This window comes from Prionailurus viverrinus, chromosome B2 (assembly GCF_022837055.1).
Source record: "Prionailurus viverrinus isolate Anna chromosome B2, UM_Priviv_1.0, whole genome shotgun sequence".
Lineage (NCBI taxonomy): Eukaryota > Metazoa > Chordata > Mammalia > Carnivora > Felidae > Prionailurus > Prionailurus viverrinus.
Window position 1 is genome coordinate 22,680,467 of NC_062565.1, and position 26,321 is coordinate 22,706,787.

Below are 26,321 nucleotides of genomic sequence, written 5' to 3' on the forward strand. Positions count from 1 at the left end.
TGTTCCTTAAAATATACATACAGCATGGATGAGAGATATATGCGCAGCACAAACACATGCTAACTATATACCTTTTCACATCAGCCATAATTCTACAAGACTCATTAAGGAAGATTTACCGACCACTGTAATTATAGAAATTAACCCTCTGACAAACTGGGGCATGGTGTGCTTCAGTGATTTTTTAAGACATTTTGTAATAAGACTGTCAAAACAGTAATGAGGAGCTCCTAAGTCCAATCCTTGGCTATTAGCCCACAGACAATATACACATAGATGACCATGTTGTTTTATGTAACATTAATGCACTCAATAACTAACTGAGCACCTATTAAGTGCCAGGGATTGTCTGGAACCTGAGGATACAGCATAAGCAATACAGAAAAGGTTCTTGTCCCTACGGGGGGGTGTGTTTGTTGGCAGACGTTAAACATATTAATAACATTTTTACAGCATTAAAAAAAGCTATAAAGAAAATTAAGAAGGCTAGTGGACTCGAATGATATTCCTGAAATAAAGAGAGTTGGTTTAAAAAAAAACAACTAGTTTTAGGATTTGAATTCTTTGAAGGGTAAAGGCAGACAAACAGTTAAAAAAAAAAAAAAAAAGAAGAAGAAGGAGAAGGCAAAGATAACAAAAGAAATCACAAAGGAAACAAAGGAGTTCCGGAGCTCATTATATAGGATCCGAGGAAGGACATTCACCAGAGATCGTGGTTCCAAAAAACCCTTGTTTCTTCCCTCCCTCCCCCCCCCCCAACTTAGTGTGAGTGGGTCCCCAGGCACAGGGAGAGGGAGGCAAGCAATGGCTCCCACTGCAGGCACACAGAGCCCTGTCATGTAGCACCCAGGCAGGGAGAGGGACAGGCCCAGGATAGCTGGATGGGACATTGGACTAGAAACTTAGGCTGGGGTACAGACAGCCCGGAGATTTGGGGATGTCTCCTATTCTTGCCAGCAAAAGACAGCAGGGACTGGGGGCGCCACTCAGGAAGCCGGTCCCTTTTCTGAAGTCTGAATGAGGCACACACACTTAGTGAGTTGGCAAAAGAGGCTGGCTGGGTGCTAAGAAATGTCAGGTTTGGCATTTAATTTAATGAATCCACCCTGGTTCAGTATACATGAGATTTTCAAAGAGAATTTCTCTGAAATTATCCCATGTCTCTCAGACTACTTATAAACCAAACAATGGTACACAGTAATTGTTTTCAGTGAGAAACAGTTGTCACTGAGACCAGGAGGCAGCGTGCCTGGCACTTTACATGCATTGATTCATTCATTTCTCACAACGCTCCGGATGTAGTTGGAATTATTATTACCCCCATTTTACAGATCAGGAAACTGAGGTAGAGAGATTAAAATAACAGCAAGTGAGTGCAGAGCTATCATTAGAACCCAGGCAGTCTGGCCCCAGATTTCCTGCTGTTAATCCTAAGGTTACAAGCTCATGGCAGGGGTTGCAAAATGGGGGAGAATCTGTGGATGTTAAAGCACATGTTGGTATTTTACCTTTTAGTTCTGGTCATTTCACCACGTGACTCTTCTACAGTAGATGCCATGCTTTATTATTTTCTAATTTATTTATTTAAATTCAAGTTACTTAACATACAGTGTAGCAGTTTCAGGAGCAGAATTTAATGATTCATCACTTACATATAACACTCAGTGCTCATCCCAACAAGTGCCCTCCTTAATGCCCATCACCCATTTAGTGCCTCCCCCCAGCAACCCTTAGTTTGTTCCCTGTATTTAAGAGTATCTTATGGTTTGTCTCCCTCTCTGTTTTTATCTTATTTTTGGTTCCCTTCCCTTATGTGCATCTGTTTTATTTCTTAAATTCCACACGAAGCACGATACTCTATGTGGAAAACCCGAAAGACTACCAAAAAACCGCTAGAACCGATATGTGAATTTAGCAAAGTCGCAGGATATAAAATCAACGTACAGAAATTGGTTGCATTTCTATACACCAAAAATGAAGCAGCGGAAAGAGAGGTCAAGGAATCAGTCCCATTTACATTTGCACCAAAAGCCATAAGATATCTTAGGAATAAGCCTAACCCAAGAGGTCATGCTTTATTTTGAACCTGGTTTTTGCTCTGTTGTTCTCAAGGTGTAAGGGATGAGCTTCTCTAACTTTCTGAATGAAGAAAGCAGTGATTGCAGAGTGTTTGATAGAGCAAGCTACAAATTTTCCAGGATGCTACAGAAATAAGAAGTGATCGATCCATCCCAAAACCTTTTTCGATAACTCTTGCCAACATTTATTCAAGTCCAGGCTGGCAAATGTGTGCATGCTCTGTCTTTCCTAGCTTATAATGTTAATTTCATTTTATTTTTAGGACATGGTTGAGCACATTAATTTCCAGTGTTAATTCCAAGTATTCCTTCTCATATTCTTGGTCTACTTTTTGAACCAAGGCAGTTGACAAATACATTTGGACCATCTGTTATGTGCCAAGTACTATGCTTAGGGTACAAAGATAAATAAGACATTGGTGCCTACCAGGAAGGAAGGGAAAGAGGAGGCAGGAAAAGGGAGGCCAGCCCAAAGTCAAACTCCCTGCTCGGGATGGAATAAAGTGGTAAAAGAACAGTCATGCCCTTACTAACTGTGGGGGAGGAACACAGCAAACAAAACTAAACCAAAGACACATCTGGGCCACTGTTTTCGTTCTCCTCCTAAATCTCAAACTCATCAGTGCTAATAACAAGTAAAGGAGTGATGGGTTTCATCTCCCCTCCCTAGGTATTATTCTCTGATAAAAATACTTACAAGGAGCTAGGAGAACCATAACAGTTTTAATAAATGGATTGCTCATCCAAACCCCATTAGGCAATTCTTCTTCTGCTTTGGAGAAGAGGAGCCACAGATGGGAATCCAAGGCCATGAGATGCAGACCACGGATGGGGAGCTCTGGAATAGACAGAGAGAATGGCATGGCCCCAGCCCCTCCCTCATCTCACAGGTGGGAAGTGGGTTCTCAGAGATAAGTCCAAGGTCACACAGCTGGTTAGTGGCAGAGCCCCTGCAGTCTAGATATATTCTTTCCTAATCTAATAGTGTAGACTTTATTTGTTAAGCAGCATTGGACATACTCTGAAAACAGTGAGGACCCAAGGGAATAAGAAAGACATCGAAAAGTCATGATTAAGAGTGAAAAGTAATCCCCAAGAAGGCCTCTCCATCATCCTCGGTGTTTCCCCCTACTGCTCCCTCTCTGTCCTCAGTCCAGCTTCCTACTCTACTCGAAAACTCACTGCCATCTCAATCTGCCGAAGCATGAAAGACCTGATTTAAAAATACCACTTGCATCCTGAAAACAGGATGGCCTCCCTGGCATCATCCTATTCCTGTACCTCTGTTAAATCATGAGTAAAACGCGTGGAAAAATGCCTCAGTCTTTGAATGAAGTGGGAGACAACCAATCGCCACATGGCACTGGAGACGGTAGAACGGAGGAAGCTCTCTGTTGAAACGCATAGTTGACTTACCCTACAGCCTAAGGAAATGTGAGTCCTGTGCAGTTAATTTTAATATTTCTCATGTGCCAATTTTTTTGCGGCACCAGGTCAATTTAATGCAGCCGACTGTGCCAGACAACACAAATGCCAAGACAAAGGCACAATTCAACCGGACCAAATGTCCCCCGTTCTCAGGATGGGCCTCCTTCCTCAACTTGAAAGCTTCCACACATGCCAGCTTTGATTTTGCTGTAGTTCACACACACACTCTCTGTCTCTCAGACACACACACACACACACACACACACACACACACACACAAACGGAGGAAATTTCTGACGATGGTGAAGCAGAGAAAGGACTGTGAGGCACTGAACAAAAGGCACGTCTGCTCTCCTGCTTTGATTCTGGTCCTTTGTAAACAAATCTGCAAAAGGCGGCCCAAGTGTGGGGACAGAAGGAGGAGCCTGGCACTCTCCTTCCTAGTCCCTTAGGGTTTGTTAATCTCTTTATACTCTCTTCCAAGGTAATATTCAAATCAGCCACACAGCTCAATTTACTTTGCTTGGGACTCTAATTGAATAAATCTAAAATAACAACAGACGCAGTGGCCCTGCGCTTTGGTCAAGTTTTTCTTAGATACTTAAGGCACATTCTGGCTGTCTTAATTCTGACTGCATCAGGGAAAGGTGCTCTGTTCCGGTCCCTGATTTTACACCAGTGGCAGGCTGACTGTCATTCACTGTTTCAGAGGTTGATAATATTTACTGCTGGGTGAAAGGTTTCCAGAATAACATAGGAAGTGTTTAAGTATCCCTGAAGGTGTAAAGAATGTCTTACCCAAGTCAACTGGTACGTTTTTAAAGCAAAGAAATTCGGTAAGGTCCTATACTGTGCTAAATGTCACTTCTTCAGAATCACGAGACCTGGGTCAACTATGGGGTGGGAGTCTATTTGGTCCATTTTCTAAGTTACATTAAGGTGAGCCCTCGATGATCCTGCATTTGTAGCTATTCCCATTTGTAAACATATTCAGGGAATGACACTACAGTAAACCTGTCACTCATTCGAGCTTCTTTCCATCCTTTGGCAAAGGATAAGAATTTTAAAAACTATATTATCACCTACTGGGAGTAGGGATGCAGGTTGAAACCTTAGGAACATCATAAGATAAGTGAGCCACTGATAATGAGTTTAAAACTGGTAGATCAAACCTTGGACCTCCAAGCTTTTCTCTGGGAAGAGTATCACCTAGTAAGAATGCTTTTAAGGAAATCATACACTAAACACGCTGAGAGGCTATTCAAGATCATGTGTGTAGAAATGCTGATATTCTTTCAGTTCTTTGGAGACAAGGGTTAAAAGGAATCAGTGCACACAACTGGCACCTCTCAAGGAAAGGAAGGAGCAGGTCTGTGCTGTGGCTAAATAGTGATCACGTTGTGGAGGGATCCTCTGTCTTACAAATGAAAGTAACATTCTGTGCCTGAGCATTGCCCTACTGCAGGATGGTCATCAGAGTGAACATTTCTGCTTCTTGGTGTGCAGGTGTTTTCATTATATGTTCACCATATAGTCTTAGGAGTTCAGAAACTCTCCCTCAGGGAACCATCAAAATCCTCAAGAAAAAAACAGGCAATAACCTCTTTGACTTTGGCTACAGCAACTTCTTACTTGACATGTCTCTGGAGGCAAGGGAAACAAAAGTAAAAATAAACTATTGGAACCTCATCAGGATAAAAAGCTTCTGCACAGTGAAGGAAACAATCAGCAAAACTAAAAAGCAAACAGCATAATGGGAGGAGATATTTGCAAATGACATATCAGATACAGAGTCATCCAAAATCTATAAGGAACTTATCAAACTCAACACTCAAAAAAAAAAAAAATCCAGTGAAGAATGGGCAAAATACATGAATAGACATTTTTCCAAAGAAGACATCCAGATGGCTGGATTTCATCATTTCATCCATGAAAAGATGCTCAACATCACTAATCATCAGGGAAATATAAATCAAAACCACAATGAGATGCCTCACACCTGTCAAAATGCCTAAAATTAACAACTCAGGCAACAACAGATGTTGGCAAGGATACGGAGAAAGAAGAACCCTTTTGCATTGCTGGTGGGAATGCAAACTGGTGCAGCCACTCTGGACAATAATTAAAAACAGAACTACCCTATGACTCAGCAATAGCACTGCTAGGTATTTATCCAAAGGATACAGGAGTGCTGATTTGAAGGGGCACATGCACCCCAATGTGTATAGCAGCACTATCAACAATAGCCAAAGTATGGAAAGAGCCCAATGTCCATCAACTGACAAATGGATAAAGAAGATGTGGTATGTATACACACATACACACTGGAATATTACTCAGCCATCAAAAACAATGAAATCTTACCATTTGTAACAATGTGGATCGAACTAGAGATCATTATGCTAAGCCAAATAAGTTAGAGAAAGACAAATATATGATTTCACTCTTACGTGGAATTTAAGAAACAAACCAGATGAACATATGGGAAGGGCAGCAAAATAATATAAAAAGAGAAAGGGAGACAAACCATAAGAGACTCCTTAATACAGAGAACAAACTGACGGTTGCTGGCAGGGTATTGGGGGAGGATGGGCTAAATAGGCGATGGGCATTAAGGAGGGCACTTGTTGGGACGAGCACTGGGTGTTAAATGTAAGTGATGAATCGCTAAATTCTACTCCTGAAATCATCATTACACTATATGGTAACTAACTTGGTTTTGAATAAAAGAAAAAAAAAAAAAAGAAAAACACTAATTCAAAAAGAAAAAAATAAAAAGAAAGTCTTTCTCATGGGTTCAGTAAATGCCCAGCAAACACTTTGGGCCAAAGACCTCCTCTCTCCTCAACAGACCAAGGGGTCTTCACCTTCTCAATAATCCCACCACACACTTGCCCCTAGCCTCTCAAGTTTTTCTTTCACTGGTAGAACTGTTCCAAGTGTATGAGTCCCTTTCCCAGGCCCCTGCCTCTCATCTTGGGCTCATAAGGCCCAGGTTCCACTACTGCTCAGGCTGGAGCATGAACCAAGCAGTCCATGCTGAAAACTGGCTCCTAACCACTGGGAAATGTGCAGGTGCAGGGTTAGGAGCCCAAATCCCTCTCTGCTACCTGAACACCTGTGAACTAATGCTCACACTTCAATGGGAGCCAGCTGCTCACCCTGTCGTTGCATATAAGGGCAGAATGTGAGAAGTCACCTGAACACCCTGCTGCTATCGTCAGTGCAGCAGGGAAATGTTAACGAAGTAAATGAATGAATGTCGACATCACTACCTGGAACAAGCCTCCAACTTATTAAATATCCCACAGCCTGCGCATTTCAGCTCCTATCTGAGATTTTTTTCCTTCTTACATTTGTTTTATGCCCCTCTGATCTCACATCTTGTTTCTAATCACAGCTCAGAGTGAAACACATGTAAGGTAATTACTCCTTGGTGCTCTGTGGTAGCGCTCATTGATTAGAAATCATTTTCAGAGGGAACACTATAACAAGGAGTTTTGATCAAAGCTGGATTATTATTTCAGTTCCTTGTTTCACCCACATACATTTGCTTCCTCCTCCAGGAAGAAAATTTGTGTGTGTGTGTGTGTGTAGATAGAGTTTTTCTTAGAGTGGAACTATTTATTTCCTTAATCTAAAACAACCATTTCTTTAAAAAGTGGCTAATCAAGCTTCTTCCTGAGACTCATGTTTCAAGCTCTTAGTGTCACTCCTTCAGTCCCATCTCTCTGGGATGGGGCCATGTTTATGTCAAGATGGTGGGCATTGCAGGGTCAGGCCCAGCCAGGGCCAGAGGAAACATGCTCATGGAGGATGTGGCCCTGGAATGTCATGAGGACGCAGAGGGAGCTCTGAAGGCAAAGACTGGGCTGTGGAGGGTCTGATGCGCCTAGTGAGTTCACTTGGAGGCCCCATCCTCCTGTGCCTGCCCTACTGGCACATTGGACTCAAATCATGAACACAGTGCATTTCAAATTTGCCCTTCTTTTAAGTTGTTTACAGCTGTGCAAATGACTTTCTTATCTAATCCTAGAAAGCAGGCATCCGAGGTCTGCCACAGAAGCTAGAGTGAGATGCACAGGAGGAAGTTCTATTTTTATTTTTTGACATTTAAAAAAATCCTCTTCCATTCTTCTTCCTGAGGTGCTGGGTTAGATTCTACAAGCAGGGCAAAGACAGGATACGCTAGAATGTCAACTCTCAATTACAGTTTTAAAAGGGGAAAGAAGAAGTTGAGATATTCCAAAAGGTTTTAAAATTAAGAGTTTATATTTTCAAAGTAACGGTTTTAGCTTGGAGTAAACCATCATTAGCCCTTAATCCAAATAATCAGAAAGCTTAAACAATGGTCAAGTGACTTAAAAGAAAAGAGACACATCTTGGATTCAGAATATTTAGAAGAGCACTATACATGGATTGTCCTGGATCAGCATAGCTCATGGTTAAGCCTTTAATGTTCTACATTTATAGTTCTCCATAGCAATGAACTTGTCCCCTGAAAATGAGAAGCTACCGGTATCTGAAATAGGTCTTATATATGTGTACACATATATATGTATAAGTGTGTTACAGTCCATATACATATACACATTACACATACACATATGTACCTATGTGTATAGTATGAGCATATGGCAGACTTCCCCCGCTTGTCTACAGCTTTCCTTTCCAGGGTTCCAGCTACCCATGGTCTACTGCAGTTGGAAGCAACCAGTCCTCCTTCTGACCTATTATCAGCAGGTCGGTAGTTAGCCTAATGTCTATGTCACTCACCTCACTTCATCTCATCATGTATGCATTTTGTCATCTCACATCATAAGAAGGATGATATAGTACAGTAAAGGTGTTTTGAGAGAGAGAGAGAGAGAGAGAGAGAGAGACCACATTCACATAACTTTTATTACAGTACATTGTTATATAGTTCTATTATATTATTGTTGTTAATCTCTTTCTGTACCTCATTTATAAATTAAGCTTTATCACAGGTGTGATATGTTATGTAGAGGAAAAACATAGCATATACAGGGTTTGGCACTCTCTGCAGTTTCAGGCATCCTCTGGGGGCCCTGGAACGTACCTCCTGTGGATAAGGGGGGACTGCTGTAAGTCTATGGCTAAGAAGATTTTATTCATTTAGTAAATATTTACTAATTGCCCATCATTATGGCAAGCCCTGAGAAAAATAGATCAATAAGATAAAATTCCTACCCTTGAGCTCACAGTCTAGTGGGAGACACATGAAAATATAAAGTACAATGAAATGTTAGTGGCTTTCTGATGGATGTACATATGGGCATAGTGAAAACCAACATGAACAACTTTCCCTGGAGGACAGGGGTATCATGAGAGGTTTCCCAAGGAAAGGAGTCCTTGAGTTGTACTATTAAGGTTGCCCGGTGGCCTCAGTATTTGAACTTTGATATCCAGTAACCCACACTTGGTATGTGCAGTAACTCACAGATAAGCATTCTGGATAAGCAAGCATCTTCTGTACAGTTTCCTGGGCTAAAATTAACCCAGAGTTTCATTACCTGCACTTGGCACCAAGGGAATGCAGTCTGGGAGCATGCTGTCCCTAGGACCGTTGACACACAAAATATAATGGACAGTCAGTGTACGAGACACCCGTGGAACAGAATGGGCCGGGATGCCTCTCGGCTCTGCGATCCTGCAATGACACACCACTTTGAGTAGGAAAAGTACAAGGGAAATGAATAGTGTTTTGAAAATAAGGACCATCTTCCAAAATAGCTGTCCACTGCCCTCACGGCACTGCCCCAACAGGAAGAGGGGTTGGCCTGTTTCCAGCCTGCACTGGGAACAGAGCAGTGGGGGCTCTGTTCTAAAGCCTGGTCTGCCAGAGACCTCTGCATGAAACTGCTCAAGTCAGGACTTGAGTCTGGGACACTGACCTGGAAAAGTAAAATCCTGGTGCTCCAAGTAGGAGGGATGGCCAGCTCCCAGATTTAATTTGGTTGTTCTGCGTAAAAAGCAAAAAGTCAGAGCCGCTGTGTCGCTTTTAAGACCTACATGATTACTGAATAGCTGTGTAACATCAGAAGGGTGAATTAGACTCCTGAACCTCAGTCTTCCCACTGTATCACTACATAATACAGTACCTTATACAGACCTGGTGCACAATAGCATACGCATACACACAGATACATACACCCTAAGAAAAGTACCCACATGGGATTCCAGGAAAAAGAGACCTCAAAGACACACCCTGACAAAAAAGTTAAATGTTATTTAAGGACACAACCTTTAAAACCTCTGTCCAATAGTGAAGCATATTATTAGTAAAATGGAGTGTGATTAACACAAGTTATTCAGAAACCCACCAGATGAGTAGAGAGTTGATTAAAGAGACAACTCACCATAGGGAAAGTATGTGACCCTCGGGCACTGAAGCCCTGAAGCAAGGAAAGTAGGTGACCCTTCCAAGAACTGCATGTTCTAGTCAGATGCCCAGGACCTACCCCCGTGATGGGTACTGGCCACATCTCTCTTGGTGAGTGACAGATTGGTTCTGCAGGGGACCTCACTTGCCAGTGGAATACTACAAGGACATCATGGATCCTTACAAGGCCCTACACCTCCAGAGCCATCACTGGCACCTGCTCTCATCTCACTGACCTATTTGCAGAGCAAGAGCCAAACTCTGATTAAAGAAGAGAGGAAGATAGGTCTGATTCCCCAGTTCACAAAATGTGGCCCTTCCAAGACACCATGGCTCCCCATGGGCTATTTATGCAAATGGCCTGCTCAACTGTGAACCATACTTAAGCAAGAAGCAGCTACTTCTCATTTCTGAAAATTCCCCCACATATTCCGAATATGTCCGACAAGATTTCCCTGATGAACACAAGTCTTCAGAAGTTCTTTAAGTGCAGGGTACAAACATTAGAACATTTCATATGCAAATTTCACATAATCACTGAGACCAATATGGCTTCTGGTTAAAAAACTCCCCTGACAGGACATGAGATACAAAGGTTCAGTAACAGGCACTGGGAATACATCAGCAGTCAAACAGAAGGCTGAAGAAACACATGTTAAAATTAAAAATTCAATCACTTTGCTTTAAAACATTTGGATGTATTTTTAAGAACTTCATCTCATTTTAGACTTATAATACTGATTTTAAGGTACGGTTATTATATCAGTTTTTTCAGAATGATGAACCAGTGGCTCAGAGAAACTAAGTGACCTGTCCCAAAACAGGACAGAGGCTGATAGAATGCAGAGCTCTTTCTCCTACATCAATCCATGCTCAGGTTACATGACCCCATCTGCAGGCCTCTGATGACTGGACTGGGGATGGGGGTTGGGCAGGCAGCGATGAGTGTCTTGAGCTCTATCCAGCAGAGGCCCCCCTCATGGCAGTGACTCTACGGACCAATCAGATCTTCCCTTGTGGGGAAGCTGGACGTGTCACAAGAGAAAAAGAGTCATTAGGAGCTGTGAAATAGGCACCATTGGGTGCCCAGGCACCATCATGGTCAAGCCCTGTTGTGGGAAGCACATAACAGGGGCATGAGACAAGCTTCCTGGGTGCTAGCTAGCAAGGCACCCAATCCTGAGAGAGGTCAGTTCTCAGGGAGGCCTGCTCTGAGACTGGGTGGATTTTGTGTCTTCCCTACCGGTTGCACATCTCCAGAGCAAGCTTCAGTGCCTAAAGTAGCTCATTTCATTGTGAAAAGCAATGATACAAGGCAAAAGCAAAAGCAAAGCATGTTATCTTTACAGTCCTTTGCTAGAATATGGGATCGGAGAGGGATCAGACAGTAGCATCTCCCTGTATATGGTACAGCATCCCCAGCCAGGAGCGACTGCTCTAAAAGGGTGCTCCTTGTTTTCACTGCCCACCTTAGATATCAGACTGGGGACAGAAACCCAGAACTATCCATAAAATTCCTTTAGGAGCTGTTGTGGGCTGAATTTGTCCCCCCAAATTCATATGTTGAAGTCTTTACTCTCAGTACCTCAGAATACGACCTAACTTGGAGACAGGGTCTTTACGGAGGTAATTAACGTAAAATGAGGTCATGTAGTGGGCCCCAATCCTACAGGAAGATATCAGGACACAGACATACACAGAAGAAAGACCGTGAGAGGACGTGGGGAGAATGCGGCATCTGAGTCAAGGAGAGATGCCTCAGAAGGAGTCAATCCTGCTGACACCTTGATCTCGAACTTCTAGCCTCCAGGCCAGGGAGACAATAAAATTCCTTTGTTTCAGCAACCCAGTCTGTGGTGTTTATCATGGTGGCCCCAGCAAAGGAATGTGGAAGCCTTAATGTTGGGTCTCTAGCACAACACCAAAGGGGCCGGCAAGCAATTTCAAGCCACATGCTGGAAGCAGTAGAGTGATTTGGTAGGAACGTGTCTGGGGCTCACACCACTGGGGTTGAATCCTGGCTCCGCCACTAGAGGCCATGTCTCTTTGGGTGAGATGTTTCACCTAAGGTGCCTGGTATCTAAAAGGAAGCGCACAACCCTGCATGTCTCAAGGGAGGTGGTAAAGGTGTAATGAGGTCCGGCGAACAAAGACTTAGTGCTGAGCCGCAGCCAGTGGACACAGCCTTCAACAAAGGTTTGCTTTTATTCTCACAGTTAATTCAGACACAGCTGATTGTATGGGATGTGTCGAGGATGCGGACTCTGAGGCCCTAGTCCTCCTCACCAGGAACAGCTCAGTCTGACCTGGCAATCAGTTGTCCCTTGTTCTGCTCTGGATTATTCTCCTTCCTCTTCTCATGAGTTTGCCACACTCCTGGGAATGTCTTGTGGACCTCATGCCAGGATGGATGGCTGTGTACATTTATTTGTCTCCCTGTACACCTGCCTGAAGCTCCCTTCAACTGACAGTGTTTAGGGAAAGTATTAGCAAAGAGGCTTCACTTCTTATCAATATGTTCTATGAAATTCTCCTTGCCATCTGGTGCCTGGAGTGGCTTTTCTCGATTTGGGAGGCACTCTCTGCCCACTCCCTGACATGGGAGCTGCTGTGCCAATGCAGTGGGTCAGAAAGTGTAACTGATGGATTGAAGTAGACACTTAGGCAGCAGAGCTCCTAATTGCCAGCAAACGTACTTAGGCACTTAGGCTAACAAAGAGGCTCTCAGGGGACAGAAACAGGATACCACTGTACTTCCAGGGTACCTTAGCTGGATGCCTGGGGCAAGTTAAGGAAATCTACTTTTCGTCCTGCTGGCTCCACAAGAAAGGGGAATTTGTTTCAGGAGGCAAACAGCCTGGGAGAGGAAGGCCTCCCAGCCCCAGGAAAGCATAGGAATAAGGGACCTGACTGCCCTCTGTATTTCATCTTGGCCTTCTGTCTCTACTTCTGTCTGTATATCTGCTTGGTTTTCTTCTCTGTAAACTGCCATTCTTTGCCTCTCTGCTCCTTAAGGCAAAAAGACAACATGGAAGGTACCTCTGTCGAAGAATGACTTAATCCCTGTCATCCCCAGCTGTAAATTCCCATGGGTCAAGCATCTGTCTGGGTCCAATCATCTGAGACTGGGACTAGGGGTAGGGTGGTGTAGAGAGGAAGCCTCACTGCACAACATGGCTGCCAGGGCCCACTGCTCTGGAGAGGGAGAGAGGAGGTGTTCACAGAGGAGGGGAAATCACTAGTAGCTATGCAGATACCCCAAAAGGTAACCACTATGCTCTCAAGCCTTAGCTGCAAAAGCTCAGGGTTCTATAGTCAAGTTCAAACCCACATCCATATACAAGAACTACACTTCCTCATAGAGATTTATACTTTTAGTCTTCCACGTAAGTGTGGCCATTTTCTTAGGTACATCCAGTGTTATAAATGCATATATGATTTTGAAGTTTGGAATGCTCATTACACATCTCCAAACAGAAATGCTGATTAACACAAAACACCCAAACAAACCTATCACATGTCTTTAAAACTCAAAAAGAAATGCAATTGCTTTTTGTAAGTCAATGTAACTATGCTATTTAAAAGTATATGTCTAATAGTTGATGTGCTTTGAAAATTATTTTACCATGAAATAGACATAAAAATAACAATAGAGGGGTGCCTGGGAGGCCTAGTCGGTTAAGAGTCCAACTTTGGCTCAAGTCATGATCTCGTGGTTGGTGAGTTCAATCCCCATGCTGGGCTCTGTGCTGACAGAGGGCTGGAGCCTGCTTCGAGTTCTGTGTCCTCCTCTTTCTGCCCCTCCCCCACTCACTCTGTCTTTCCCTCTCAAAAATAAACATTAAAAAAATACCACTAGATGATGGCAAAATAGTGATAGCTCCTAAAAATGATTGCTATCCCTTGTTTCATGAACACTGACAGTAACTAGTTGGTATTCACTTACATCACTGAATGAACTTCTTGCTGAATTCCAAATCAGAATACAAAGTGCCATCTGCCTTGTGCAGGATCCCTCTGGTATTCAGACTCTGTGGTGTAGACATCAGGCCTGAATCAAAACCCTGAGATACAAAGACATAGGACCTGTCCAGAGTGGAAGTCTCATCAGATACCACCCTGTGAACAGATGTGCTGGCATCATTTCCTGGCATGGGGCATCCTTCTCCTCTCCTTTGTCCCACTTTTCTACCAGCAGCATATACAGCACTTACCCCGCCCCACCCCCCCCAGTATAATTAATTATAATTAATGTTTTAAGATGCTAAAAAAATCCCTTTCTCATATCTTAACCCCACCATACTTTTCTTCTCTTGTCATATACTCAACCTTCTTTTTCTGTCTTTTAATCCAATATAATTAAGACCTTGAGAAAGCAACTTTATTGCTTGCAACAAATGATCGTTGAGCAACTGGATGCTTAATTTGAGTATGAGCTTAACTATAGTAAATACAACATATAAAGCTTTCCAACCTAGATGCTTTGCTGTTCTTGATGTGTGTTTAATGCTTGCATTTAATTAAAGTTAGTTTCTCCCAGAAGAAATTCACCGCTAGGATATTAACATCACCATCAACAACAGTATTAACATTTATTGTATACTTATGTGCCAGGCACTGCAAAATAGCCTTATAAAGTAGGCCCTAATGTTAAGTCCATTTTAAAGATAAAGAAACTGAGGCTTAGAAAGATAAAGCCAGCTGCTTAAAGTCCCACAGGCCAACAAGTGACAAAGATAGGAGCTGAACTGAAGGCAACTCCAGAGCCCATGCTGCAGCAACTACCCCACAAAGGCTTCCCCGCTCTGGGCAATGACATGCTCTATTCCTTCCAGGACATAACATGAAATAAGACAGAATATGGCAACAACTACATTGTGTAGCTACTGAAGGTTAACTGAACCCCAGAAACCACAATCCAGCCCAATCTCAGGAACCTGATCAATCTGACACATAAGCATTTGCCTGGGACAAAGGACATGCAAAGGCTTTGCTTCCCAGTGTCCTCAGACGACAATGCAGTCTCCAGAAGAGAGACTTGGGGTGGCCACATGGCTACTCTGGTCTGACATGACAGTGTAGCTACTCATTTAGTGAGAATAGGAATACATGTAAACCAAGGCATAGATGACCCAGTTCATATATATGCCAGTGTTTAAGTGTCTTTTTTTTTTAAAAAAAGCAAAACTGAGTAAAGTAATTGGTTTCATGTCTTTGGTAACAGATTCTATTATTGCAAATTATTGATCTTGTATATGGTATCAGGAAAGACAGCTATTTAGGAAAATAAAAGTGTGACCCTCTCATCTCGCAATACCATCGTAAGTTCCAGATGGACCCAGAAATACAATTTAAATAAACAACTTAAGAGAAAATGTGAGTAGGGGTGCCCGGGTGGCTCAGTCAGTTGTGTATCCCACTTCAGCTTAGGTCATGATCTAAGGGTTCGTGAGTTCAAGCCCCAAATCAGGCTCGCTGTTGTCAGCACAGAGTCCACTTCAGATTCTCTGTCCCCCTCTCTGTCTGCCCCTCCTCTGCTTGTGCTCTCTCAAAAATAAAAAAAAAATAAAAGAAAAAGAGAAAATGTAAGTAAATATTTATATAATCCTTTATGTGTTAGATACGGACTTTTTAAGACAATTGAAGGAATCAGTGAAAAAAAACATTAGATATGACAATACGAAAGAAGATAAAATATTGCTATGTCCCAAACACCACACAGAATAAAAGGCAGATAACAATCTGAAAAAAAATCATAACAACCATGAGAGAAAGTAGACTAAGATTCTGGGTATATAAATAGCTTATACAAGTTGATCTGACAGGTTTTATTGTTTATAAAACCCCAACTCTTAAGAGAAGTATTCAAATGATTAACAAGCACACGGAAAGATTTTATTCCACCAGTCACTGAAACAACGAAGTGCTCTGATAATTATATGTAAATAAGTATAACTTTTCCACATCAAAAAAGCATTAAAAAATTTAGATAGTACACGATGAAAGCAGAATTCTCTGAATATATATGTATGCATGTTCATTCCACATATTAAAAAAAAAAGACTAGAAGAAGGACATAAAAATGAAAACAGTGCTCATCTGTGAGTGGTTGAATTATAGGGAATTTAAATTATCTTTCTTTTCTTAAAATAAAGATCCATTATATCTAATACCCAAATCTAATATTTTTAATATATAAGAAAGAAAAGAATGGATGAAGCTAGAATGTATCATGCTAAGTGAAATAAGTCAGTTGGAGAAAGACAAATACCATATGATTTCACTCAAATGTGGAATTTAAGAAATAAAACAGATGAACATATGGGAAGAGGGGGGAAGAGAAGAGAGGGAAACAAGAGACTCTTAACGATAGAAAACAAATGGTTGATGGAAGGAGGTGGGTAGGAGATGAGCTAGATGGGTAGTAAAGAGGGTACTTGTGATGAGCTGCATGTAAGTGATGAATCACTGAATTCTACTTCTGAAACCAATATTGCACTGTATGTTAACCAAAATTTAAATAATAATAAAAAATGTGGTATAAAAAAAAAGGAGGGAGAGAGGAAGAAAGGAAAGAAGGAAATAATTTGTAACTTTCAAGAGGTTAAGAGGCAATAAAAAGTTTGATGTAATAAGTGCCCAGAACATATAAAGAACTCTTACAGCTCAACAAAGGACTTTATGAAAAGATCAGTTAGTTGCTAAGGAAATATATATCGAAACCAAATGATGGATGGATGGATGGAAGGGAGGGGGAGATGGAGGAAGGAACAAGTGTCAGAGAGTATGCAGAGAAACTGAAAACCATGTACATTGCTGGTGTGAATGTAAAATGATTTAGCTACCATAGAAAACAGTTCGACAGTTCCTCAAAAAGTTAAACAGAATTACCAAATGACTCACCAACTCTATTCCTATGTACATCCCCAAAAGAATTGAGAACGGGGACTCAAATGCTTTTGCATACATGTTCATACCTGCATTATTTACAGTTGCCAAAATGTGGAAACAACCTAAATACCCACCAGGAAAGGAATGGATAAATAAAATATATGTTTCTACGTACAATGGAAAATTACTCAGCCATAAAAATGAATGAAGTATTGCTACACGGTATAAGGTAGATGGACCTCAAAAACATGCTAAGTGAAAGAAGCCAGACACAAAAGGTCACATACTATATAACTCCATTTTTTAAAATGTAATGTAATGTCAAGTTGGCTAACATACAGTGTATATGACATATTCAGAATAGGGAGACCCACCGAGACAGAATGCAGAGTGGTGGCAGTTAGGGGCTGAGGGATGGAAGGAGTGGGGAAAGGGAAGCAAGGTGTGGGGTTTCTTTGGGGTGATGAAAACGTCTTGGATCTAGATAAGCAGAGAGATGTGGTGGTTATACAATACTGTGAATGTATTAAATGTCACTGAATTGCTCACTCATGTAAATTTCACCTCACTAAAAACAACAGAAAAATAAGTTGAGAGTAGCCTTTCCATGGGGACACCATCTACATGGCCACCAATTTAAAACAGATTTGTCAGACATCCATGAATCGGAGACTTAGATTCAGGGATAAAATGCAGTAGAGATCTCCTCCTCCTCACATCTGCTATGGATTGTTTGGATCTATTTTTCCACAGAATACATCCAGCAGATATTTTAACACATATGATTTCTTGATTTTTATTGGAGGCCTCAGGTGGGAAACTGTTTATTTTTTATTTTTTTAATGTTCATTTATTGTTGAGAGAGAGAGACAGAATATGAGCAGGAGAGGGGCAGAGAGAGAGGGAGATACAGAATCGGAAGCAGGCTCCAGTCTCTGAGCTGTCAGCACAGAGCCCAATGCGGGGCTCGAACCCACGAACTGTGAGATCATGACTTGAGCCAAAGTCGGACGCTTAACCCACTGAACCACCCAGGCACCCCAAGAAACTGGTTTTAAAAACATAATGCGAAGGCCCAATTGATAAACAAATATGAATTTTGAAATTACTGCTACTGTTTTATTCTAGCTTTATTTTTCATATTTACTGATAATAAGGACCTAAAACTACCACCTAACTAAAATTATTAGCCACTCAAGGCAGCATACCAAAAGATGATAATAGCTCTATTTCACAGTTGCTTGAAAGTATGTATGTCAGAATGACTGAATGTAATTTTAATTAAACAAATTTGTAATTAGGAATACAATAACTGTCGTGCCATTTTTATATTACGGCCTGAGCTAGAAGAATAAAAATCCTCCTTGTAGTACCATAAGTAGGAAACCTAAGTAAAAGCATTATTTAAAATAATTAAATGGTGTCATTACGATGTATAAATCTGGTCATATGTTATGGGATCCAATTTCGATCTCCATCTGGTCCAGCCATTGGCTGAACTAAGCTGTCTAAGGGGCAGGGCAGGCACTACTGGAGACATCAGATGATTTAAAGGCAGGGAGGAAGGGCACCCCAGAAAAAGACATGAAAATGTGTTGCTCCCCACCCCGGCTAAAATCTCTAAAACACATGTTTTCTGAGATGCACTTGAAACCACTCTGCTCTGAAGGTTGGCGGGACCTTGAATTTTGGTTTTCTATTAACTATTAGGATTTTTCATCTTGAATACCTATACTGATCTCCTTTACTTTAACTATGCTAAGAATAGCTTCTATTCAGACTAGTCTTCTCAAGAATTTGATCTGTTTAATATTGCCAGGTATATTCCTGTATCAGACGTGATATAACATTATTCGGGATTCATATTGAAATAGATTTCCTGGCAGTAGGAATCCTGAAAAGAAGTTCAATGTGCAGGTATTCATTGATTCAATCCAGGTTAAAAAAAATATAACATTCTAAATATAATCAAAACCAGCTCTTCTTGGTTCTCCTTGCGATATGCTCCTCACACCTTCTTTTCCTAGCTTTCTTTCTCTCATTTTGGGGAGGCTGTTTTTGGCTCCAGAGGCGAGTGGAGGTCAAGTCTAATTTCAGGAGCTGTGTGTACTTTGTATTATATTGCACTTCTGTTCCCAAGGGGTGGCTTTATCTTCTGGAGGAGGCAGAGCTGCACAGCAGGTGCCTAGGTTCCCCTGTCTTACAGAAGTAAAGGGAAGCATATGCAACCTTAAGGAGTTTTTTCTTCCCCATGTGCCATTTTAGGAAATGCTGATCAAAGTATTGTTCAAATTCCAAATTCCATTCATATTTTCAGGTCTTCATTTGCATGCCATATCCTTTCTTAAGTTAAATACAGTGGCTATATACAGGCCCAAGTGAATTTAATTAATTTAATTGGTGCTGGGGAGTAATCTCTATCACTCCAGTATAATCCCTGCTTCTCGGAAAGGGCTAATGGATATCCTTCACCTGCTCTATCTACCCCTTAAATGAGCTATGCAGGAAGGGAAAATAAAACAGGTTAAGTGTCTGAAAAAGTGAAACTTCCCTACAACATTATTGTAAATGAAAATTACGAAGCACATAACCCTGAAGAGGCAGGTTTAAGTGCTAGAGTAAGGACATTTTGTTTGCTCCGTAACACATCAACCCTCTGTATCTACCCATTAAATCAAGTATTCTCTAATTACTAGCATTTGTGGGATAAATATTCATGAAGGCACAACAGGGGGGAAATGAGAAGAAATATGATTAACCAAAGTATTTTCTATCATTGAATTTCCTACTGAAGGCCTCCTATTGGCCAAATCCATGTGGTCTTGGCAGATCTATCTGACGGCATTCTATAATCTCGCTCCTGCAAGACAGAACCTTCCATGGCTTCTGTCCCCCAGCCTCTGCTCCTCTACGTGGACCTCCTGGATTGCACTTCCTAATTCCTTCACTCAGTCTTTCTCTCTTCCATCCCTTAAGACTTCCTTGGGGTTTGTTCTTTCCTCATCTTACCCTTTTCCTGTTCCAGACATGTCCTGGGCACCTCCTATCTAGAGCTGCCAACTGTATATCCTAATCTTGTCTTCTCGCTCATGTGCTCTTAGGTCAGCATTCCCACGTGGCCTACCTAAAACTCAAGAAGTGGGGCGCTTGGGTGGCTCAGTCAGTTAAGTGTCCTACTCTTGATTTCAGCTCAGATCATGATCTCACAGTTCTTGAGTCTGAGTCTTGCATCAGGCTCCATGCTGACAGTGCAGAGCCTGTTTAGGATTCCCTCCCATCTCTTTTTGCCCCTCCCCGCCTTGTGTGCACGCAATCTCTCTCTCTCTCTCAAATAGACTTGAAAAAAAAAAAAAAAACACAAAAACAGAAGAAGACCAGAAGTGATTAAAATCACCTCCTCCAAACCACTGCTCCCTCTACTTAACCCCTGCCTCAAGGTCAGCCCCCATCCTCGTAGTCATAACACTCAGGACTGGGGAGTGGTATTTGGTCCCTTCATCTAGGTTGTCTCTCCCAAATGGGTCCACATTTCCTGTGGATTTTTACTGAATTTCCTTTCCATCAGTCAGCTTTTCCCACAAGGCTTCAGCCATGGTCTCAGCTCAGACAATTATCTCCTCTCATTCAGATGTGCTTCCATACCTTACCCTACCTCCAACCTTACCCCATGGCCAGCACAGTCTCAAGACAGATAATCACTTACAAACTTGAAAACAGCTGAATTAGCTCAATGAGTACCCACATATTCTACCAGAGAGGACCACATGTTTATAAGGAAATACCAGGCCTTTAAGGTCTGGCCCCTTCCAAACTCTTCAGCTTTATTCCCTTCCCTTCCTCCCTGCCCTCCCGGCTCTGCCAAGCTTCCTGTATGCTAGGTACACTCAATTATGTTCATATCTCTGTGTTCCTGTCTTTGTGCCTGCTGTCTACTCTGCCTGGAATTTCTTGGCCCATTCCATACCTAATTCTTATTTGTCAGCTGAAACATAATCTGTAAACATTTCTTGGGCATTTAAGGCAAAGTGACATGATGCTCTTCCTTGAAACCGTGGTGGCACCGTCTCTCACCTGACACTTCTCATATTAAATTGCAAATATCTATGTGCACTGACCTCCTATCAGATTGTGAGCTCCTTGAGGACAAGGATTCATTTAAAAAATCATTTAAAAAAATTTTTAAGTGTTTAGCTTTGAGAGAAACAGTGGGGGAGGGGCAGAGAGAGAGAGAGGGAGACACAGAATCGAAAGCAGGCTCCGGGTTCTGAGCTGTCAGCCCAGAGCCCAATGTAGGGCTTGAACCCACAAACCATGAGATCATCACCTGAGCTGAAGTCTGACACTTAACTGACTGGGCCACCCAGGTGCCCCTAAAAAGTCATTTGTATATCTCCTGACCATAAATATCATAGATATCATGGTGCCTCACCCATGGTAATGTTCAAATACATATTCACTAGAATGAATGAGTCACAACTTGAGACACATGAATTTTTAGCTATTCTAGCTAAGAGGAAAGGACCATTCAAAATTATACTGAATAGAAACATTTGGAGCTCAAGGGCCCTCTGCAGCCTCATCTCTGCAGTTCTCCAGAGTTCTCCAGAAAGGAAGCTGATGACTTCTGCCTGTCACCCTCTTATTTCCTGCCCTCTTCCAGTGCCAAAAGTCTGCGATTACGAGTCTTAGAAATCACTTGATCTCAAGTAATGAAAACTCAAATGAAACAACAAGGGAGTCACACTTGCTTAGGGAATCTGACCAAGGATTGGACAACCAAGCTGTGGAAAGGGCAGGGTGCGGCTGGGCCCCAGAACACAATGGAACCTGGGACTCAACCATACCAGCATCTTCTCTCCATCTTGCATCTCTGTTCTGCTGCTTCCTTCTCCCTCTCTGCTTACCACATTCTCCCCGCATGGGACACATGGTCAGAGATGGTTCCTAGGTATGTCACTCACAGCTTAAGCTCTCTTTGGTCTTCTATCCAAACATTATGGAGAATAGGCCTTACTGGCCCAGCTTTATCAGGCACTCACCCCTGGATCAATCACTTAGGCCAAGGGGCAGAGTCCCACTGGACCAGTGTAGATGCTCTCCTATTAACCATGCATATTGGGGAAGAAGATGCTTCTAGAAAAGGATGTTGGCAGCCATGTCAGGGGTCCACTATTCTATTACGCCAAATGGCATGCCTTAGGTACACAGGTGGCTTGGAAAGTCCACATTCAAGACAGCTAAGGTTTTTCTGCCTTCCCTGTACAGACAGCTTTTTTCTTCCTTTCATGTTATGTTCCTTCAAAAATTTCCCTTGTTCCTCATCTTGTGGCAAACAAACATACACACAAGCATGTCATGATTTGACTCTCTGAATTTCTATTCCACCTTGCAATTGCCCCTCTTCCAATCAGAAAAGGGTTTCCTAGGTAATCATGAATAATTTGCATACTTCCAACACCCCACACTTCTGATCCTGGATGCTCAGAGCTTTAAAATATATTTTACAGAGGATACAACCAATCTTCTTGAAAAGCATTTTTTTTCCTTTTACTTTTTTTCCTTTTCTCTATTTGAACACTGGTCTCAAAAACATTATTTTTAAACCAGCAGTTTACTCAGAATCTAACTTGCTATGACCTAATTTCTGTTCCTAAGGAGCAATTCTCCTCTCCATTCTGTTTTTCCTCAGTAAGAAACCGTCATAATGGATATGGGTTGTAAAGGCTTCTGGTCACCCAGGTGCAAAATGTTACCAAATGGGGTCTCCTCTACATAGAAAGGGATGCCAGTTTTATCTGCAGAAAACATGACAGAAGTATGTTGTTGCTGGCTTTTCTTCCTTTTTATCATTCATTCATAAAAAAAATGTTTATTGAGTAGTTGCTATGTTTTATATCTCAAGTAGAGTAGAAAGTTACAGACCCAGTGTCTGGCAGTAACTGGCAGTGCAGTAGTGGGAACTGTATAAATACAATGCAGTGTGGCAACTGCCAAAAAGAATGTGTTAGAAATGCTTATTCCACCATCACTACAGAATTCCAAAAAGTGCACACCATGTGTGTTGCTGGACAGATGATCATCTAGGAGAGATTACCATATTTAATAAATGCTGGGATAAGATAAGTGATTATTCCAGTAAAATTCTGTATAAATGTTGAGACCACAGCAGTCCTCTCTCAAACAAATACTTCACCTGCTTAATTTTCACTGCTGGTTTCCTCTCTTCTCATCTTACTATTGTACTTTCTTTCGGGAGAAGTTACCAGATACGCCAAATAGAGAATCTAAAAACTTTCATGGGGTATTCTTTCTCCTCTAAGAAATATTAAGTAAGACATTATAAAAAAAATTATGTTGACAAAAGATGAGGTGACTGGCATTTTGTTGAATTTGTCCTCATTTCTGAGCTGTGCTTCCATGGAAAAGATTAGTCTAAGCTGAGATGGAGTCAGGTCTGCACTGGAATCCCCAAGCCTTCATTTGCATGGGTTGGGGGGGGGGCGGGGCACATGCGGGAAGCCTGGTGGGGGGTGGGGGGAGAGCTCTGCAAGGTAGGAAAGAAGATGGGCCAAAGCAGAGTTGCTGAAGTCCCAGGGGACAGGTGTGACACCAGAGGGGGAAAGCACAGGGACACCCAAACCTGAAATAGCACAGGACACCATAAAGACCCTAGAGTCCTACAGGTGTGCCAGCCAGGGGAAGCAGCAGCAGGGCCAATGATATGCAGGAGGAAACCCGAGGGCCCCAGGAGAGTCACCAGCATGTTCACAGGAAGCTTGTAAGCAAATGGGAGACACCTTTTGGGATCTCCAGACATACTTGAGGGTAACTCTGCAGGAGGCTGAGGTCCCTGTGGGCACGTGGTGGTGACATGCTGGGGATATCTGAATATAAGGTCCTGAATTCATTTCTTAAGTGTCTGACTAGTGCTCTGACTGCCAAGCGGCCCCATGAAGACGGGACTCCCTAACTTACACCACATTGCCTTAAGGTGTCCTCTTCTTCATGTAAATCTCATGGAACATTCTATCTTACTCTGTCCTCACTAGACACATGATTAAATTCCCATCATAGTAATACTTTCTCTGGCTCCAAACTACACATGAATAAACAGACCCTCCTGTCCCCACCAGTGAAGGTATAGGTATTCAAAACAAAACAAACAACAAAAAACCAAAACAAAACAAAACAACAAAAACCAAAACTGAAGCTCCTGTTGGTCTCCTGGATTTTCTAACTTAACCACACCCCGCCCCCCCCCCCCCCCACTCCTACATCTGGACTCCAAAGCCAATCCCAAGTCTAAGTAGGGGACAATCAGGAGCCTTGGGTCTTCAGCCAACCAGTGGAGTGTCCAGGCAGATGGCTGCCCCTAAGCCCGGCTGCCCTGTGACTGCTTGTCTGCTCTGTCACCTGCTTCCACTGTGCTTACTGACTGCATGGCCCCCTACCAAAGGTCCCCAATAAGAAAGATGCCCTAGCTCTTGGGTACCATTTGGACCATCTGTGGGCACGACTGGTCCCTTCCCCTGGAGCTGACCTCTCATCCCGAGAGGTGCCTGCCTGCTGTCACCTTTTGTACATCAACTGCTTGCGTCTCGGTTATGACCAAGTTAAGGAAGATAACTAGCCCAAGAGACATTCAGGTGACCAAATGGCACCACCCCAGCCCACACACTGTGTGCCTTGTAGCCCCAGCCTGTGTGATGCGGGAGCCAGAGGGATTGACAAGTCTGCTAAGTCCATCTCTGCTATTGAGAAATACGAACTTTCTAGAATGATTCAAAGAGGTCTCAGAGACTTTCTTACAAATCATAGGCCCATCTTTCAAGACTCAACTCTGAAATCTGTACTCAGGATAACTGTTTGGTTATCTTATATATGATTCTAAGGCTGTACGTGGATTCATAAATGTCTTGGTTACTAAGACATCATCGTTAACTGTGAGGGCTGTAGCACATTCAAGGTCAAGCCTCTGTGGGGTGTGAAGGACAAGGTAACTAACTGACACAGTGCAGACAGTGCCGTGGGGGAGGGGAGTGAGGGGGGGAGGGCTGGAGGGAGGGGCAGCCTCCCAGGGCTGGCTCTGGGTATCAAATTTGGGTGGTACCTTAGTTGAAGTGACCTTGTGACCTGGGATAACAGATTTAAAGATCCAAAATGATTTAGAGCATTGCTCATAATTGCCCCAAATGATGGGGTGGGGCTGCCCTTCCCTGTCACATTTCTGCCAGCAATTCTGTGACAGGTTGTCCTTGGTGTGCATTTTAACTTGCTTTAATCTGATCAATATCGTTGGGGGTGAGACAGGGAAACATCAAGTGATGTTACTTGAGCCTCACATCATGGAAAGAGAGCATTCAATCTCCACGCTACAAAAAGGTGCACAAGTTGCCAAGTGAGGATAACATCCAAAGAATTCCTTGAAAACCGCTAATTGAAAGTTAAAGAGGGAAGAGCGGCTCCATGGCTAATTCTCACAAAGGTGTGCTATAACACAGCACATCACTGAAGATACAGCTCATTAAGTGCCTGGCCTCTCTCCTTGCCTGGCTGTCATCAAGCAATCTCTCTGCTCCTTCTCTGCCCTGTGCGGAGATGCTGTTCCTGGGGCCCTGCCAGGTCAGTGCTGAAGGTAATCCCAAAGAATCCTTCAGCAAATGGTGAAGTGCTGGGGCACAAGGCAGAACAAGGTGTTCGGGGACTGAACTAATTGTGTTTTAATTTGTCTAGCGCTGGTGGCAAACAGGGCTGCTGTGTGACGGTGAGGAAAGGCACCCCTCGTGGGCTGCTTTAAAAAGAAGCCTTTGGGAGAAGGAGGGAAAGGATGGGAGGCAGGGAAAAAAACAAATATCCAAGCTAAAAATAGTATTCTTAGAATTGCTTTCTGGGCTGTCTGAACCACAACAATAAAAGTTCTTACACTCACGCCACCAGCATTGCAATAAAAGCGAAGAAAGGGAAAGAAGCCAGGAGGGTTCTAAAGCAGGCCTGGCCACCTCGAGTCACCTCCCTGGGACTGCATGCTGTCAGCTTCAAGGGGACACAACTTCTGACAAGCTCTCTCAAGATTAGCTGTAGCTGGCTTTTCATTGCTGGCCAAGCTTTAAGTCCAGATAACTGCACTTACTTGGCTCTGTCACAAGAAACCAGACCAGGGAGTGATTTGTAAACCAGGGATGTCATCCCACCTGTCACTGTCCATAGCCTTTTCTCAACACACAACCCAGAGAGCCGCCATATTGACTACACAGCTTGGCTGGTCAGCATCTTTGTGATTAAAAATTTGCTCCTTAAGTTGCAGGAAGAACATGTATCATTTCAGAATGATACTTTTATATGAAGTCTGTTCTGCTTCCCTTTAGTACCAGAACTTCCTATTTATATGTATTTGGCTGCCAAGTCCAAGACTCCTAGCTGTGCTAAGGTTATTCTTTATTTTAATAAACAAGACGGGTTGATTGTGAAAGTTACTAGTATTTACTGTAATAGCTAGCCATTAAAAAAAACCCAAACAAACC

General features: G+C 42.6%; 1 protein-coding gene across 16 annotated transcripts in view; it reads right to left on the bottom strand.

The window, feature by feature from the left end:
• FARS2 (phenylalanyl-tRNA synthetase 2, mitochondrial) overlaps window positions 1-26,321 on the bottom strand; it is a 537,420-nt gene that overhangs the window by 120,695 nt on the left and 390,404 nt on the right. For 12 of the 16 annotated variants that reach the window (XM_047858223.1, XM_047858233.1, XM_047858221.1 and 9 more), the window contains one exon: window positions 9,422-9,489. The exons of 3 other annotated variants lie outside the window; for them this stretch is intronic. In XM_047858223.1, coding sequence (XP_047714179.1) covers window positions 9,422-9,489 — 68 coding nt within the window. Of the gene's footprint in view, window positions 1-2,802; window positions 2,917-9,421; window positions 9,490-26,321 lie in introns of those variants that run through there. One more of the 16 variants, XM_047858235.1, reaches the window with a different exon arrangement.